At 45.5% G+C, this 17,034-nt stretch overlaps 1 protein-coding gene across 1 annotated transcript; it reads right to left on the bottom strand.

The window, feature by feature from the left end:
* Positions 1-14,316: 14,316 nt before the first annotated feature.
* Positions 14,317-16,800, bottom strand: Cited2 (Cbp/p300 interacting transactivator with Glu/Asp rich carboxy-terminal domain 2). The gene is made up of 2 exons (XM_052751100.1): positions 16,561-16,800; positions 14,317-16,064 (listed from the first exon to the last, which is right to left on the bottom strand). The coding sequence occupies exon 2, from the start codon at positions 16,054-16,056 to the stop codon at positions 15,241-15,243; it is 816 nt and encodes a 271-aa protein (XP_052607060.1). The 5' UTR covers positions 16,057-16,064; positions 16,561-16,800; the 3' UTR covers positions 14,317-15,240.
* Positions 16,801-17,034: the final 234 nt, after the last annotated feature.

Raw genomic sequence — 17,034 nt, 5'->3', positions numbered from 1 at the left:
GGATGTGCCCTTGCAAGGAGCCTGAACTTGGTGAGACAGATGATGCACATGCACGAAGTGAGTTTATGGCTCACACATAAGCAATGAGGGATGACAAAAGCCTAGAACTCAGGATGAGGTTCCCCGGGGCTCAGGAAAGTACCCAGAGTATAGCGAAGCTTGCCTGCACTGGTCCACATATGCCGCGCCTGATGATTCGGGAGAGCAGTCACATTGGGTTTCATACCCCAGAGGGATGCTAACTGAAGGTCAAAACACAGACAAACATCCTATTCCTTGGTGGAAACAGAAGTAGCTTTTAGTAATCGTAATAGCAGAGAATTAGTAATGTCTGTTCACCCCAAAGAGGCACTGGCGACCGGCCAAACAATTCCAGCAAAGCCCAACTTGTGAGTGGGTGAGTTTATTGAGCTAATTTTTGGGGGGGTTTTTTGTTTGTTTGTTTTTGTTTTTGTTTGTTTGTTTGTTTTTTTAGACAGGGTTTCTCTGTGTAGTTTTGGTGCCTGTCCTGGATCTCACTCTGTAGACCAGGCTGGCCTCGAACTCACAGAGATCCACCTGCCTCTGCCTCCCAAGTGCTGGAATTAAAGGCGTGCGCCTCCACTGCTTGGCTTTATTGAGCTAATATTAATCCTGAGTGTATTACATACTCTGGGAACATGCTTGAAGGGTCACTTACAAGGGCACAAATGTCGCTGCATACTCAACCCAGCGTGAGTGTCTTAGGACAGCTGCCTCCCTGGAGCTCCCTGCAGGAGTCGTAGGGAGCTGGTCTGGTCTGGTCTGGTCTGGTCTGAGACTTCTCCCCAGCAACTGACTCTGCTCAACGAACCTCAAGGGTGGAACTGTGTTGATCTTGTCAATTTCAGGAGCTTCCTCACACTTGGGTTTGGTTTACTCCCCAAGCCTTGGTTAGACTCATTTACTTCCTGAGTCTTGGTGAAACTTCTTCCCTCCAAGAAAGAATATTTCGATTTTGAGAACATGAGTGCAAAACAATGTATTGTTCAAATGGTTTCGTTTCATCTTTCAAAACTCAATTGACTTAGTTCAGGAACAGGAACTATTATTTTATCTCACATAACCACCTCAAGGAGGGTGAAGTCGCATCTAGACTTCAAGGATTCAGAGGGTATCCAGTTGCCTTTTTTCTTGTCTCTTCCACCTTCCCATCGTCTTTAGTCTGACTTTAGCTTCTTGCACACAGCTAGATGTTTAACTAACAGACAACAAAACGTCTCTGCTCCCAAGTTAAATACTTGGAGAGATGGGTGCTTCTAAAATGATACAATATCCATGGACCGATCTCCATCGCTAGCAGAAGAAGTTATGGTGATCAGCTTAGTAGGGTCTGTCTGGCTGCTCCTGGCCCATTGCCATAGCTGGGAAACAGGCCCAGATATGCTTATGAGGATTCTCAGATATGATTGTGAGGATCTTCACACGTGACTGCATGACTGAGTAGAGTGTGTTTTATGGAAGAGAGGGCCAGTCAATGTAGAGACAAAAAGGTGCCCACTGTTATATCTTAGGTACCTTTTATTTCTCCTTTTGGGATCTTGCCAGGCTAATTTAATAGTCTTTTTTACTTTGGTGTATGTATCAATGTGTTTGACCAAGGAAACGCACCAGACAGCCATTGGTAATTTGCTCATAAATACTAGATTCTGTTCACGCTGCACTGAGATTAATCACCTGCCAATGCATACATGATTTCCTTAGTTCAGCGAAATTATTTATTAATCATCTTAACAAGGGAATTTTTGAAGGGTTAGAAATGAAGACATAATGACCATATTCTTCTTTTTAAAAGGATATTTATTTATATTAACAAATGTCATTTTATAGAAAGACATTTTAACTTTTTTCAAATAAACCTGCATTAGATGATTTATAATAGAATTCTAGTAGCTATAAATCTTTCTTATATGAAGAAGCTTTGAAAATATAAAAACTATTTAAAAAAATAGTTCTGGGGTTGGGGATTTAGCTCAGTGGTAGAGCGCTTGCCTAGCAAGCACAAGGCCCTGGGTTTGGTCCTCAGCTCTGGAAAAAAAATAAATAAAAATAAAAAAATAGTTCTACTGGGTGGTGTTGCATGCCTTTAATCCCAGCACTTGAGAGGCAGAGGCAGGCAGATCTCTGTAAGTTAGAGGCCAGCCTCATCTACAAAGTGAGTTCCAGGACAGCCAGGGCTACACAGAGAAACCCTATCTTTGAAGCCAAACTTTCAGCAAGGACTGTTCACTGTTGACCCTCCTGTTGGAAGTAGGTTAAGATAACTCTGCTCCACTGCTTGGTTGATTCAGAAATGGGTGTGGAATCTGAAGGGATTGCATTTGCAAAAGCTTTTCTGAACCACATGTAATAGAAGCTTGGCTAACTGCACCTGTCACTAGCTGAAGGTCAGGTCAACACTGAAGAGAGCCCAGTAGAGAGGTGATAAGGATCATTAAGTCAGGAATTGATCACTCCCAATGCCCTTTCATTGACTAAGAATAGAGAATATAATGGGCTTAAGTAGAGTCAGAGTAACTTCAAATTATAGCTAAGAATTTCTAATATGGGCATGCGATTGCAAAGTAGAAGTTCTATGTAACCCTTAGTGTGGATAGAGTTGTGGAGAAGGGAATTATGGGAGACGGCTTCTCAGAGAAAATCCTTGAGGTGGGTGCTGAAGGGCACTTCAATTAGGAGGATGGAGATGAGCCATGCATTTTGGGCAGACGGAGCATGTATAATAAAAACAGAGTTCTGAAACACAGTGCCAAGGTCCTCCTATTATTAAAGAACATTGTAGTGGCATCTCACAAGAACTATGGTTCTGATGGGGACTGAATTAGCTGGAATGCTGTGATGGACATACGTGCGTTCTCTCTCCTTCTCTTCCCGTGTTTAGCATAATACATCCCTTTAGTATTGCTTTGATCATATAATGGCTCTGGCTATCTGTTGACATCAGCCAACCAGTTCCTCTGCTGGTCAGTGTGAGCCTATGGTCCGCTAAGAGCACCCCAGCTCAACTATAGTTAGTTTCTCTGCATGGTTTCTATAGCATAGTTTCTCTTTCATGTAACTTCCTTGGTTTGCCATGGACTAGTTTTCATTCCTAAGGCCCTGAGAGGCCACAGTGCACCCTGTTCATTCCCTCATCATCATGGTACAAGCATGCCTGTCCAGATCCATTTCATTGGCTTGAGCTATAGGACCCAATGTTCTTCTTATGTTCTCACCTCCTGAAGTATGTAGGTGGTGTCTGGTCAGACCACATTTAGGTAAGAAATAAGGAATTTCTGAGCACAGACAGCAGGGGTGTAGTAGAGAGGAGAAGAAAGATAGAGTAGAGGAGAAATCATTGATTCCTTCTAATAAGTGAATTTAACAAATAAATACTTAGCAAGCATCTACCATGCACTAGCATTTTTCTAGGCTGATGTACAATGAACCAAACCAAAGATGTCCATTCTCATAGAGCTTATATTTTGAACCAAGCACAGTAACCAACAACCCGTTGGAATAAGAAAACATATTTGAAGAGAAGTGGTTATGACTATGATTCAGTTGCTACCGGTATGTATCAAGAGACCCCACAGGCTATCATTTTGTTATGCTCACCGATTCTGTGCATCACAAATGTGGAGTGAGGGAAAAAAAAAAAGACCCATGGTTTTCTCTGCTCCATAATATCTGACCTGGGAAGATTCAGTGATGGCTGGTAACTCAGTAGCCGAGACTGGAAGCGCCCATAGGGTCTTCACTCACATATGGAGGTTGACACTGGCCACCAATTGGGAACCTCTGTTCTTGTATAATATTAGAGAGACCAGCCTTAATATTATACATCCCAGGGGTTCAGGAGAGAGAACTACTAGTGGTGAGGACTATTTTTAGGAAACAGAATCTCAGCACACCGAGCTCTATAGTCCACTTGCTTTAATTCCTCTGGCATAACATCCTATATACACAGCTTCAGTTCTGTTCTCGTGCCTAGCTCCTTTCTTGCCTGATTTCTCTCTATACTTATCTATTGCTCCCTCTAAGTTCTATCTTAATTCTCTCATCTTAATTCTGCCTCATCTAGGTCCTTTTTAGCTTGTTCTTACCCAGCTAGTACTTCCCCATCTGACTCTTCCTCATCTTCCATCTCGTTCCTCTGGTACTCTCTTCTAGCCCTTCAATCTAGTTTTTCCCCATCTCAGTTTGTTCCTCTCAAGTTCTTACCCATCTAATTCTTTAATTCTCTTTTCTCTTCTCCATCCCCCAGTGCCCTGGAAGTCCTGGTATATATAGCCAGGCTTTCAGGGTCAAACGGAGGGGTGATAAGAATCACATTGAGAGGCAATAACTGTTAATTATCATTTGCAACCCCAAAGGGAAGGGACCAATGGGAAAATCAATTAACTAAAGGCTAAATTCGGGTAATATCTAAGAAGAGGGATTTTATGTGCTCAACTATTAAACTCTTAAATGTGATTAGTAGAAAATGTTAAGGATCTATAAGTTGCTAGGTCAATGGGAGAAAATAAAACTGTCTTCTTTTTTCCTGTGGCTCCTATCTGTCCAAGATATCTGTTGTTTTTCTGCAGGGTGGGGGAAAAGTGGGCTCAGTCGCTAGGCAACCTGTGTACAGCTGGATGCCTCTGGGGATAGTTAAAGGGAGATCTGGAACTGGAGGTAAGGTTTGGGAAAGGAGGAAGTAAGGCTTAATTGGCACATCTGCCAGGCCTTCTCAAACAGGTAGCCTGGATGCTTAAGTCTGTTCTTAGAGAGTACAGAAGTATCTCTGATAAGATACTTTCCTCCAGCTGGGGATGGACCTGGTCGGATGCTGCCAATGATGATAATTACAGGGAGGCTTGAACTGGGGTTCTGGCTGAGCATAGCTATCAGTGCAGAGGGTTATCTAAATATTCCTAGAAGTGGTTAGGTAAGGAGTTAAAGGTCCATAAAGTTAGTAAGGCTGTAAGAAAGAGGGTCTGAGCTGAATTGTGTAAAGCTATTACTTAACGTCCACCTGACCTAGGTGGTGTCTCCTTGTGGAATTTACCTTAAATCAGGAGACTTTCATGTGGACTGTTATTACTGTTAGTCCTTGAAAGTGGCCAAGGGAGATATCTGATTCCAGAGAAAGCCTTTCCCAAGGCTGTTCTCCAAATACCTTGAATGTGTATGTCCAGAGAGTGATCAGTCCACACTGTTAGCCCTTCTTAGGGAAAAATCAATTGGGAAAACTATGAAGGCACACATGATTTTCATAACGGAAGACAGCTGATATATAACAAGCCAAGTAATACCAAAAACTCCTTGGAATTTGGCTTCCTCTGGAGGAAACCCTTGATCCCTCCAGGTAGTAACTTTGCCATAACCAGCTGAGTTCTTATGATATATTCCTGTGGCCGCAGCACTCTGTGGGTGCTGATGGCAGGCGCAGTCACTCCACAGGGTCTTTCCACCCCACTGGTTTCTTCACAGCATGCCAGCCTCAAGGTAGTGGGACTTCCACTGAGGCTCAAGGCTCCAAGGGCATGTGTCCTGCAAGAAGCATGAGGAAGCTGTGTGGGTTTTTTTTTTTTTTCTGAATGAGCCTCGGAAGTCATATGGCAGAAAACTCAGTCAGTGAATCCCAGGTCTACAGAATGGTTCAATTCCACCATTTGATGTGATGAATGTCAAATACTTCAACACTTAAAAAAAAAAAAGCCAAAACACCACGTGACGGAGAACTGGAGCAAGACTGAAGAGCTTTAAGCTCCGCGGGGAGAGAAAGTGGCATCTGTTCACCCGGTCACCCGGGGTGAGGGTGCAGAGTCTGACCAGGTATAGCGGGTCTGGGAGAGGGGCACATGCTTTCGGCAGAGAGACAACAAATGAAGGTAACTTAACAGAAACCAGTTAGTGCAGCACGCATGTGTGTGTGTGTGTGTGTGTGTGTGTGTGTGTGTGTGTGTGTGTGTGTGATTCATCAGCAGACAGACTTGGGTCAAGGACGGGTGGGTGGGTTGGAGGTCAGCGCTGCAGATCTGGGCGGTGAATCCCTCAGTGTCTTGATACTACCCAAACCTTGAGTAATGGAGGCTGGTGATGCAGCAGGAAATGAATGCCCATATTTAAGGTTGAGCAAAGCTGACCGAGGAACTGACTGACTTGAGGGATGAGAGAAGAAACAGGAGGAAGGACTGACCTTAGGATCAGGCAAAGGTAGAGGGAGGCACTTCCCATACTTTTGGGGACTAATATACAAAAATTCTTCCATTCAAATTTTCTTTCTGTTTCTTCCCTCTCTTCGGAGAGAAATGTCACTAGCAGGGCATCAAATTGAGCCACTGGTACTTGAGTGAACGGAAGACAGGACGGTACTTCAAAAAGGAAGGGGATCCGAGGAAAAGGATGCCTTTTGTGAATTCTAATTTTGATAGACTGTAGCAAAGCATGATGCCTGGGAAGAGTGTGTTTAGGCATCCTTGACTTAGTTCTGTTTTGAAGTTTATGGTAGGCCGTGCAGAGTCTGTTAGGGTTCAGTAAAAACAAATGGGGTGGAGGTAGCCCTTAGGGGCAAATGTCAATCTGGTCTTGGTAGCCACTCAGAGGAAAGTACAAGTAACATTTATAGGACTCTAGCTCCCCCTGGTGGCCAGTTAGTGAAATGCTTCCTTGTACTAAAAGAAACATCTCTTTTGCATGCAAAATCAAGAGTCATTTCCTGGGTAGTTACACACATGATGTACAGTTCCTTTTGTATAACCAGTTTTAACACATCAATCTGTCATCTGTCCAAGTAATTGATTACCCAAACTGGAGGACTGTGGTGGTGAGAAGTTGAATAAGGGAAACTAGATGAATGGACATAGATGGTTGGCTCTTTTCCTGCTTAAAATTCTCAGTGGCCCGCTCCATTTCTTCTACATGAGCATTGACTCTAGGAATATCTCTCTGAGAAATTAAGTAACGATAACAATGATGGTGGTGATAATTGTAGGCCAGGAGGATTTTTTTTTTTTTTAAGAAATCAGAGCCTCAATGCTTTTTATGTATGAAGGTCTGGCTAGCAAAATTAATATGTAAGAAAGTGAGACAGAACTCGAGATGCAGAGTTGGTCAAAAATGTCAGCACACATAAATGGAACCACTGTACCAGCAACAGATGTCCTGTAGTCACCTCAAGGTTTAAAAGTATTGCTCACAAGAAATATGTCCTGGCTGGTGAATTTTTGATATCTGTTTGGAGGTCTGCGAATCTCAGCCAACAACAGTGGTGTAATGTGATTATGACAATGTAGGGAACATTTACAGAGATGACTCCAATTCTCAGAGCACCAATCCAGCTGGAGCAAGTCTACGGCACATCGGCAGGCTCCCATTTATACCTTGGAAAAAAGATGAGTGAGAAATGACGTCGGGGGGTTTGAAGCAGCTCGCTGTGGTCCATCTTTCCGCAGAAAGAAAAACGATAGGAACGGACCAATGTTTCTTTCATGAGAATCTGAATACAAGATGTATTAATTAAACATCTCCATTTCGCTGATGGAGAAACCTAAGCCAGCTGTGATTAAATTACACTGCTATTTAGTTGCAGAGTAAGAGCCACGTTCTTAATGCTCGTCTACTATTCCTTTCACTGCAACTATTAATAGAAGAGCCCTTCGTGTCTGTGGCAGGCCAGAGCCAGCAGAGTGGGTGGGCCCACCCCTACAACAGAAAAGTCTGGCTATGTCCAGGAAGATAATTTAAGTATAAACAGACTAAATTCTACATTTCCCGTACCTTTATTTGTGTTTGGGGGACCAGATTTCTTTGTGTAGCCCTGGCTGTCTTGGAACTTGTCCTATAGACCAGGCTGGCCTCGAACTCACAGAGATTCACCTGCCTCTTCCTCCCAAGTGCTAGGATTAGAGACGTGCATCACCACCGCCCGGGCATCTCCTGTATCTTGTGATGTTCATTTTCTTACACATTGCCATTCAAACATCAGCCTGAAACTTACCATCGACACTGATGTATAATGGCTGCCAGCCACTGGGGCAAGTCACAGAGTGGCAATTTTTACATGAGAGAACTTAGCCACGAATATTTTTTATTGACTAGGTTGTAGAAGTGGTAAATCCAAGATATTAGCTTAATTTGGGGATGAAGCCATCATCCAGTATTATGGAATTCAGTAAAGAGAAACAAAATTACAGTGTGTAACACGGGTATGCATTTATCTGACTTGAACTTCAAATGAGGTCAAAATGCTAAGCATGGTTTCGATTACACAATCTATGTCCTTTCAAAGCCACATTTACTTTCGAAGAATACTTTGACTGGGTCTGGAAACGTATGCAGCCATGTCTTGAGACTCCTCAGAGGTCTGATGTATCCAATGGGCAGACACTTCTATAGTAATGTTAGTGTGCTTTATAACCGATGAGCATGCTCTCAACCTTCCTAACGCTGCAACCCTATAATACAGTTCCTCATGCGGTGGTGACCCCCAACCACAGAATTACTTCATTGCTACTTCATAACTGTATGTTTGCTACTGTTACGAATCACAATTAAGTCTCTGTGTTTTCTGATGGTCTTTGGCGATCCCTATGACAGGGTTGTTGGCTCCTAAAGGGGTTGCGACCCACAGGTTGAGAACCACTGATGTAGAGCTTCTCCTCACGTGCTGTTTCTAAATTTACCATTTTGTAGTCATTGCTGTCTAAGAACCGACATTTCTTGGCTTATCTCAAGAGCACTCTGGTAGGAACTGTCTCCAAGTCCCGCGTCAACCTCTGAGCCGGGCTACGCTGCCCTTGAGCAGTTCCCCTCCTTTTAAATGTCACTTTCTTAACTCGCTTTGGAATAATAATCTGAATTTTGCAGGACTGTTGTATTAGATAAGTGTATGTGTGTGAGACGCCCTCTTCAATTTCTGAAGCGCAGTAGACGCTCAACCAAGTCAGGAGAAGCTCAGTGTCAACAAAGAGACTGGTTAAGGATTGTCTTCTGTGATTTGGTCCATGCAGCGAAACAGTGTGTTTCTCGCAACCTTAAAAATCCCTCTCCCAGCCGGGCGGTGGTGGCGGCGCACGCCTTTAGCCTTTAATCCCAGCACTCAGAGGCAGAGGCAGGTGGATCTCTGTTGAGTTCAAGGCCAGCCTGGTCTACAGAATGAGTTCAAAGACAGGCTCCAAAGCTACACAGAAAAATCCTGTCTCGCACAAAACTAGAAAAAGAGAAAAAAAAATCCATGTTCCATCACTCAAGAAGAGTCTCCCTGTATTTTGTTTTACTAAAGTAATATTTATTTAAATATTTTTCATATAATGTATGGAATTCTTTTTCACCTTGTTGCTTTTTCTCCCTTTCCTGATTTACCTCTTAGAGGGGTGGCTCCACTCAGGTGGGAATAGTTGTTCCAAGAACTGCTGCTCGTCGGGCATCTCAGAACCTCGGGGATGTTCATTTTAGGAACTTGAGAGGCTGTGTGGTCACGAAGCCATATATCAGTTCACCGCATCACACGAAGAGGGAGTCCAATCGTGGAAGGGACAGTTTGCTCATCTTCTTCTAAGAGCTTTGCAAAATCAATGCCGCAGCGCAGTGCGCACCGGGCGGCCTGAGGATTTGGCTTCACAACTTAATACTTCGTGTTTGCCAGGATGGGGACACTCATTATTATGGTGGGAGAGGGGAGGTGACTAAATCCCAAACAAGGAATTTCAAGAAATAACAAAATTATGATGGTGATCTTTGTGGCCAACCAACGTAAGGAAATCACAAGGCCAAATTTTATGTCAGTCCACAAGGGAGACACAGTGAGTGGTTACTTCAGTGGCCATGAATGACATTGCCATCACTCTCCTTCATGTGTTTATCTACAACTTGTAGTTAGCTCTTATTATTATTGTTGTTGTTGTTGTTGTTATTTTATGCTAGTTTGAGTTTGCCCTCAGCCTAAGTTTTGTTTTCTCTCCTGCTTTCAGGAACGTGCTGGAAGGATCCTTTCAGCCCTGTTAACTCGCCCTCTGTGTCTGTCTCTCTTACGGTGGCACCAGCTAACAGCACCCTAGGATACAGACTCCGCAGCCCCCTGTTGTAACCATGTAACTACTCTATAATAAAGAGGAAAAGGGGAAGGATTTTTGGAAGGGTCACGATGGGGTTGCCCTGGGGAAAATTCCAAGAAGCCTGTAAACCAGTGTTCAGCCCTCACCCCATGTTGGGCAGCAGCCTCACTAATCGCTAATTAGTTCAGCCTAAGCCAACAGTCCACAAAGGAAGTAGGAGCACTCTTCACCCACCTTTGATCTGCCCGGTCGGTCGTCTTTGCACACTCCTGGGTTAGTCAAGCAGAATTCTCAGGAAGTACCAACTGCGTCACCTGGGCTACTTCTGGCATTTCACGGTTGCTTTTAACCTCTGTGCTTATCTTGGGGGTGAAAGTAACTGATAAGGCCCCAATGCACTAAAAAGGCATTGTTTATTTATAGAAAATATGGAAGGAAGGTGGCCTGGGATTACCTCCTTCCCAAGGTCCGTGCATTCCCTCCATCCAGCAGTTCCCTTATTTGCTTAGCTTATAGCATGCCTGTAAATAGCTAAGCATGTTAGAAATGTAAACCTATCTATCATTATTTAACATTACTTATTAATTTAATTCCATCTTGTGAAGGGAAATTTCTTTCTTTCTGGTATCCTAATACTTTTCAGAAATATAGGTGGGTCTCCCTCACTATAAAGCAAACTAAATTATTGATCAACAGCTCACTGCTTGGTAGAAAATGCCCTTATATTTCCTTTTCCAAAAAGTGTGGCCATCTGTTAAAGTAATAATAAAAAAGAAAGAAGTCATCTCTCTCCTTGCTGCATAAAAATAGGTCAAGTAATTTAAGCCAGTGCATTGCAGTTAAAATTCAGACCCTGCCATTGTTCCCTGTTTTGGAGGGGAAAGACAAACAGAGCCCATGCTCATAGGGTTTCACTGGCTAAGGCTTTTGATGCGCTGTTTAGTGTTCTCTTGCTGAGGTTCACCTCAGCCTGTCTGGGAGCTCAGATTTTGACGATAGTGGTATAATACTGAGCTGGCAAATACCATCTCTAAAGCAACAGGAAATAGTCCCTTTATGCAAGCAAAACAAAACAAAACAGAAAAAAAAAATGTCAGTGGCTTAGAGCCTACATTCTTGAAGTTCTAAATTTGTTTTTCTGGAGACAATGTTATCTGCCAGGTTTATGTTAAAGGAAATTTTTCCTGACTCAATTAGACAGGGGCATTTATTCTCATTAGAGGTCCTGTGGCCCTTTCCACTAGATTAGAGCCAGTGCCTAGGTCACATTCCAACATGGATAATTGCATTCTGCATTCCTGAATATTTCCCACCACTTGGCTAACCTCACCCCCATCAAATGGAGGCTTCTCCACACTCATTTACAAACCAGTAGTCCTGTTGTGGGGGGTTCACATGTTTGCAGCCCCCACCTGTCTGACAGGTGAAGGCATTGGTCCAAACCTCCACCCCTCACTTTTCCAAAAGGAAAATCCCCTAACCAGGGTATATTTCCAAATGGGAAGCCAATCTCAAATTATGCACCTTTAATCATAGGTTAAAGTCCTTGACAGGTAAAATCCTCTTATTTTTATAAAGAGTGCTTAATCTCCAATCCTTGTTCATTAAAAAAAAAAAAAGATTGCACAAACATAGGGTATTTGCTCAAGGAAAAAAGCAAAGTCTTCAGCAACGGCAAAAAACAAACAATAAAAAAAAAAAACCTTCTTTAAAGCTTTCCTTAAACCTTCTGAGTAAATTCCACAAGGGGGCGGAAACACCTAATGGTCTGGAGCTGCAAAGTTAGTATTTGAAAGCCAGCCACCCATAATAGATTAGTGGATTAATATTTTGCTCTAAAGGATCTGGCCTTTAATGTTGACATCAATTTATAGCCATCCCAGGCGTTTACAGTAGTAAAAGTCACAGAGACCGTAAACTTCACAATAGATGTCAGCCTCCTGGAACTAGTGTTTCTAGCCTAGCACCCCATAAACAGTGGTGATTAGGTAACTGTTCTTCAAAGACCTATCCATGGCTCTAACGTCTTTATCAGCCGCAAGGATGCTGCCACCTGGATTTTTATCAAGCACCCGCAGACCCACACGATTATATGCAATGCAGACATATTTTTCTGTTCTGTATCAATGGGGCTGTGCTTATCACTCATCTCGTCTTGAAAATCAAGCATGGAGTGTCTATTTGTGAGCAAAGCCTAAAGAACAGAAGCCCTCTTGTACCGCATTAGAACTTTTTGACAAACAGCCAAGGTACAGAGGTCAAATTTCCCCATATGCTCTGAGCAACTTAGTAGGAAGCAAGACCACAGAAGGTTTTTTTGCAAATGTCTGCCAGGAGCCGGGTGATCTAGGTCACTGTACAGGTTTCATTAATCGGGTTGTTTAAACAAGGGCTTATTTTTCTCTGCCTAAAGCGACCTGCAGATATCACGTAGGATCTGCTCAATTGTTGATCAAGAGAGTTTTAATGAAATAGAGATGGGTGGTGGTGGGGAGGGGGGTGCATTTGTGTTTGTACTGAGGACAAATTGTGCTTTTAGCCAGCTCCTCTGTTTGAGTTCTCTGTTCTGGCAGGGATGGGCCCACGTTCTAAGAATAGCTCCTTGAGCTCCACATCTCTCCATACGTGTCCGGCGTGGAGCGGCGGGAGGAATGTAGTGACAGAGCAGGTGTTATGGCTTATTTCCCGGCAGAATAAATGATACAGGGTGATGGCGTGACAATTCTTTGCTTTCCTCTTTATAAACATACAAACAAACAAAAAGCCCACATGTGAAAAAGAGCCAGCATTGCTGTATTAATATGTATGTAAACATTTTTTTTTCCACTTGAGTCTTGAGTCTGTGGGAGGGTGGAGGGGGTAGGGTGGAAAGGGGTGGGAGGGTGGAGGGGGCTGTGGGGGTGGGGTGGGGGTGGGGGTGGGGTGGGGTGGGGAACCTTACTGTGAAAATGCCAAGCTAGGAAGATTTACTGCCTGGTTGAAGATGCAGTATTGTTGACATGTCTTAGGTGAAGAAAAACTTCAGCTTCAAGTATTGGAGAAACGGGATTGTTTGAAAATTGGGGTGAGGGAGCTTTGGGTAACTTCATAGAACATGATCTTGAATAGGACGATGTCAGCTACAGAGATATAAAAAACCCAGTGCGGTATGCATCTTAATTTTACCTGTCCTGCTTGGAAATAGAACTCACAGAGGGAAGGCGGTCTGAGTCTCACTCAATCAGCTTGTACGCCAGATTCCAGGGCAGCCCAGGGAGCAGAACCTGCCTGTTCTGACTGACTGGGAAGCATGGGGTTTAAAAGAGTCAGACCCCGGAAAGGAACTGCTCTTTTGAAGCACGGTTTGTAGGGCTTCTGCATTTCCTTACTCTCTCCATAGGTTAAGTACGAGTCTTTTTTTTTTTCTTGGCTGTGGTTATACTGCTCTCAAAAGCATGAAAACACGGCAGGAAAACAAAACCTAATTCCTTCCCCTTCCATCTGGGATGTTTTGACACTTGAACTTCTGCTTGATTATGTAAGGCAGCCCTTGACACCCACTGAATGTGGGGATGGCCTGCTTGTTACAATCATTTTATACTGAGGTGCTGGGCACCTAATGCCCGGGACAGCAGCAGCTCAGAACTCTGGGAAATGGGGCATGCTTGGGAGGGCACATGTTAGGAAGGTTGTAATTTGACCTTTGAATCAACCTCTGAGTGAAATTTAAATAGTATAGGAAGCCTCAAGGTAGGTTCCGCCCCCGCCCTCCCCCTTCCACTCAGAACTGTAACCCAGTCAGAAGCTACTTGAGATTAGGTTGGAAACCGTGTCTATCCTCAGCACCTTTGCTCAGAAATAAAATTCATCACTAGAAATAAAGGTGGATTTATATTTAATGCCGCCCCCATCAATCACTCAGTATATTATTCTAGTCCACCTCCTTTTAAGAAGTTGAATCAGAAACGCTTGGTTCCCCCTCCCTCCCACCCAGTGAGAAAGATATAATGTTTAATATCGCAAGCCTTCCCAGTCAAGGTTCACTAGAATTGGATGTAGTTAAGAAACAGCAAAAACGCACTTTGACAACTTCTCAGCCTTTGATTAAGCCACACCAAGAGGCATGCTACAAATGTAATAATGCAGCATTTGCCAATTAACTTAAATCCTGCTCCCCCTTAAGCTCACCGTGACCTGTTTTAGTGTCCCTTAACTTATCCTTTAGAAAGCTTACTCTTAATCAATAACAAGTCCAACTTAAGGGCACCCCCCCTCCAATGACTGACTTCTAGAAAACAAGTTATTTCTTAACTTTTTATTGACATTGGCAAATTAAAATAGAATAAATTAACAAGTATTTTTTCAAAAAAATGTTTTGTACAAAAATACTGTCAAAATTTCCTAAAAAGCTTTCAACACAGTAGTATCTTTTCATGTACTGAATATAACTATTAGCACAGTGTCAAAAATGTTGAAGACAGAAACAAAATAAAAATCTGTGAAATGTTTGCCACTGACGACATTCCACACCCTATTATTGTCTGTACATGTGGGGGAGGGGAGACAGCCAACTTTAAAGTGAACGGTATGACTTTTCCTGATCCGGAACAGTTTGGCCCACATCTGTTTACTCTTCCAGTTTAGCATATTTGAAAACTTAAGTCTGTACTCAAATGCATAGTTTAAAAAAAAAATGAAGCGAGATGGCAGCTTGTGCAGTGGTAATATCTGCCCTTCAAAGTTCATGCAGCCAACGAATGCAATTTTTCCTTTCACTCATAAGTCTGAATGCAGCGCAGTCATTTGAAACCATCTACAAAATCCACAAGATTAAGCAGTTTGCCAAGATTAATATCTAACAGTTGAGCACTGGAGAAAGTGAGGGAATAAGAAGTAAAAACAAACAACAAAAAAGACCAAGTTAACTAGATATTTCAACTACATAAGGGAGGTGTAAAAACAAGAACAGGAAAAAAGTGGCAGCAATCTTTTTTTTTTTTTAACCAATTTATACAAGTTTATAGTTTACTTTTTTTTTTTTTTCCAGGTTCTCAAACCTTTCAGGATCTGAAAAGTGAGATACTGCGTCTAAGGGAATGTTTTTTTTTTTTTTTGTTTTTTTGTTTTGTTTTTTTTTTAATTCACACCGAAGAAGTTGGGGGTGGGGGTTGGGGAGGGTGATTTCTTTCGCCCGCCGCCTCCGCCGCCGCCGAGGTTAACCGAGTCAACAGCTGACTCTGCTGGGCTGCTGTTTGCACACGAAGTCCGTCATAAAATCAAACTCGTTTTGGCCCAGCCAGAGTTCGGGCAGCTCCTTGATGCGGTCCAAACCCATTTCTATCACCAAGGACATAAGCACTTCCTCGTCGATGAAATCAGTGTCTATGACATTGGGCGGCAGCATTGCCCCGGGGACGTGAGCCACCGAGGCCGGCATGGTGTTGCCACCGCCGCCGCCGCTGCCGCCCGCGCCGCTGCCGCCCGCGCCGCCCGAGGTGCCGCCGGAGCCGCCGGGGGTGCCGCTGCCGCCCGCGCCGCCAGGGGTGCTGCTGCCGCCGCTGTGCTTGGGGTTGCAATCTCGGAAGTGCTGGTTTGTCCCGTTCATCTGGTGGCCTGCAGCGGGGTGCAAATCCGGCATGTAGTGGTTGTGGGGGTAGGGGTGATGGTTGAAATACTGGTTGTTGAGCTTCTGCAGCTGCATGCTGGCCGGCAGGGAGCCTCCCTGGCTGGCCACCGGGGGGCCCATGAACTGGGAGTTGTTGAACCTGGCGGCGGGGGCCAGAGCGCTCGGGGGGTGCCCCCCGTTCACAGTCCCCGGCCCCATGGCGTGCCTGATGCCGCTCGTGGCATTCATGTTGCCCGCGCCGTAGTGTATGTGCTCGCCCATGAGGGCGTTGAAGGCGTGCTGGGGCTGCTGCTGCTGGTGGTGATGCGGGCTCGGGAACTGCCCCATGCCCATGCGGTGGGCAGGGTGGTGGTGCAGCCCGTTGGTGCCGTCGGGGAAGCGCCCGTGGTTCATGGCCATCATATGGTCTGCCATTTCCAGTCCTGAAAGCGAAACGAGCAGACGCTTGAGACCCGCGCCACACGTGTCGCCCACCAGAGAGCACCCCACTGCTGTCGCCCCTGGACCCGCGCGCACGTCAAGCAGCAAGCAGACCACCACCACCACCACCACCCGGGGAGGGAACCCACCGGCAGAGTCCGTGCACCCGAGCTCGCCACCTCGGCGGACCTGCCGCCCGCCGGACCCGCACAGCCTGGCCGCTGCGCGATCGGCCCCCTTCCCCAGCGATCCGGGAGCGGAGGGGGAGGGGGGGCGGCCGGAGCCCACACCCCCCTAGGTTCTCCGAAGTGGCCTAATAAAGGAAGTGCCCCGGAGCCCGGCCGCGAACTTCAGGCATTCAATCAGCCCTCCTCACCCTGTGGTTGCACATCCTGTTGTTATTCCCCAGCTCCGCCTCACGCTCGTCCCCGGGGCTAGCCCTGCCCTCGGAGGACGAGGCTGGCAGCAGCCCTGGCCAGCTTCGCCCGCCGCGCTCACCTTCCGTCTTGGCGATTTCTGCTCGGAACACCGAAGGCGGGCTCGTCGGGTCCAGGACCGGCTCAGCAGCACATAGAGCGGCGGCCGAGGGGCTGGGAGGCGCTCGCTCGTGCGAGGTTGGCGCCGAGGTCTTGCAGCAGCCGCTGGGGCAGATTGCGAGCCGTTCCCTTTTCTTTTTCCCTCCGCTGCTGCCCTCACCGCTCCGCAGGACCGCCCGGCAGCTGCCAACAATGAGCTGTGTTTCTTAGGGCTTTGGCCACAGTTAATATAAAGATCTCGGGAAGGGCGGAGCGAGAGCCTCTCCAGCGGCGAGTGAGAAGATGCGGATTTCCGGAACTCGAGCGCCCTGGATCGGGTCCCCGAGCCGCGTCCGCGGGTCCGCGCGGCACGTGCGCGGAGCCTGCGCGCCCCGGCGCCGCCCTGAACTTCCCCGGACTGTGGATGTCTTTCCGGCCCCCCAAAAATGCCAGGGTT

This window comes from Peromyscus californicus, unplaced genomic scaffold (genome assembly GCF_007827085.1).
Source record: "Peromyscus californicus insignis strain IS unplaced genomic scaffold, ASM782708v3 Scaffold_22__1_contigs__length_63687245, whole genome shotgun sequence".
Classification (NCBI taxonomy): domain Eukaryota; kingdom Metazoa; phylum Chordata; class Mammalia; order Rodentia; family Cricetidae; genus Peromyscus; species Peromyscus californicus.
The sequence above is the reverse complement of the archived record's forward strand: the minus strand, read 5'-3'. Positions and strand labels throughout refer to the sequence as shown.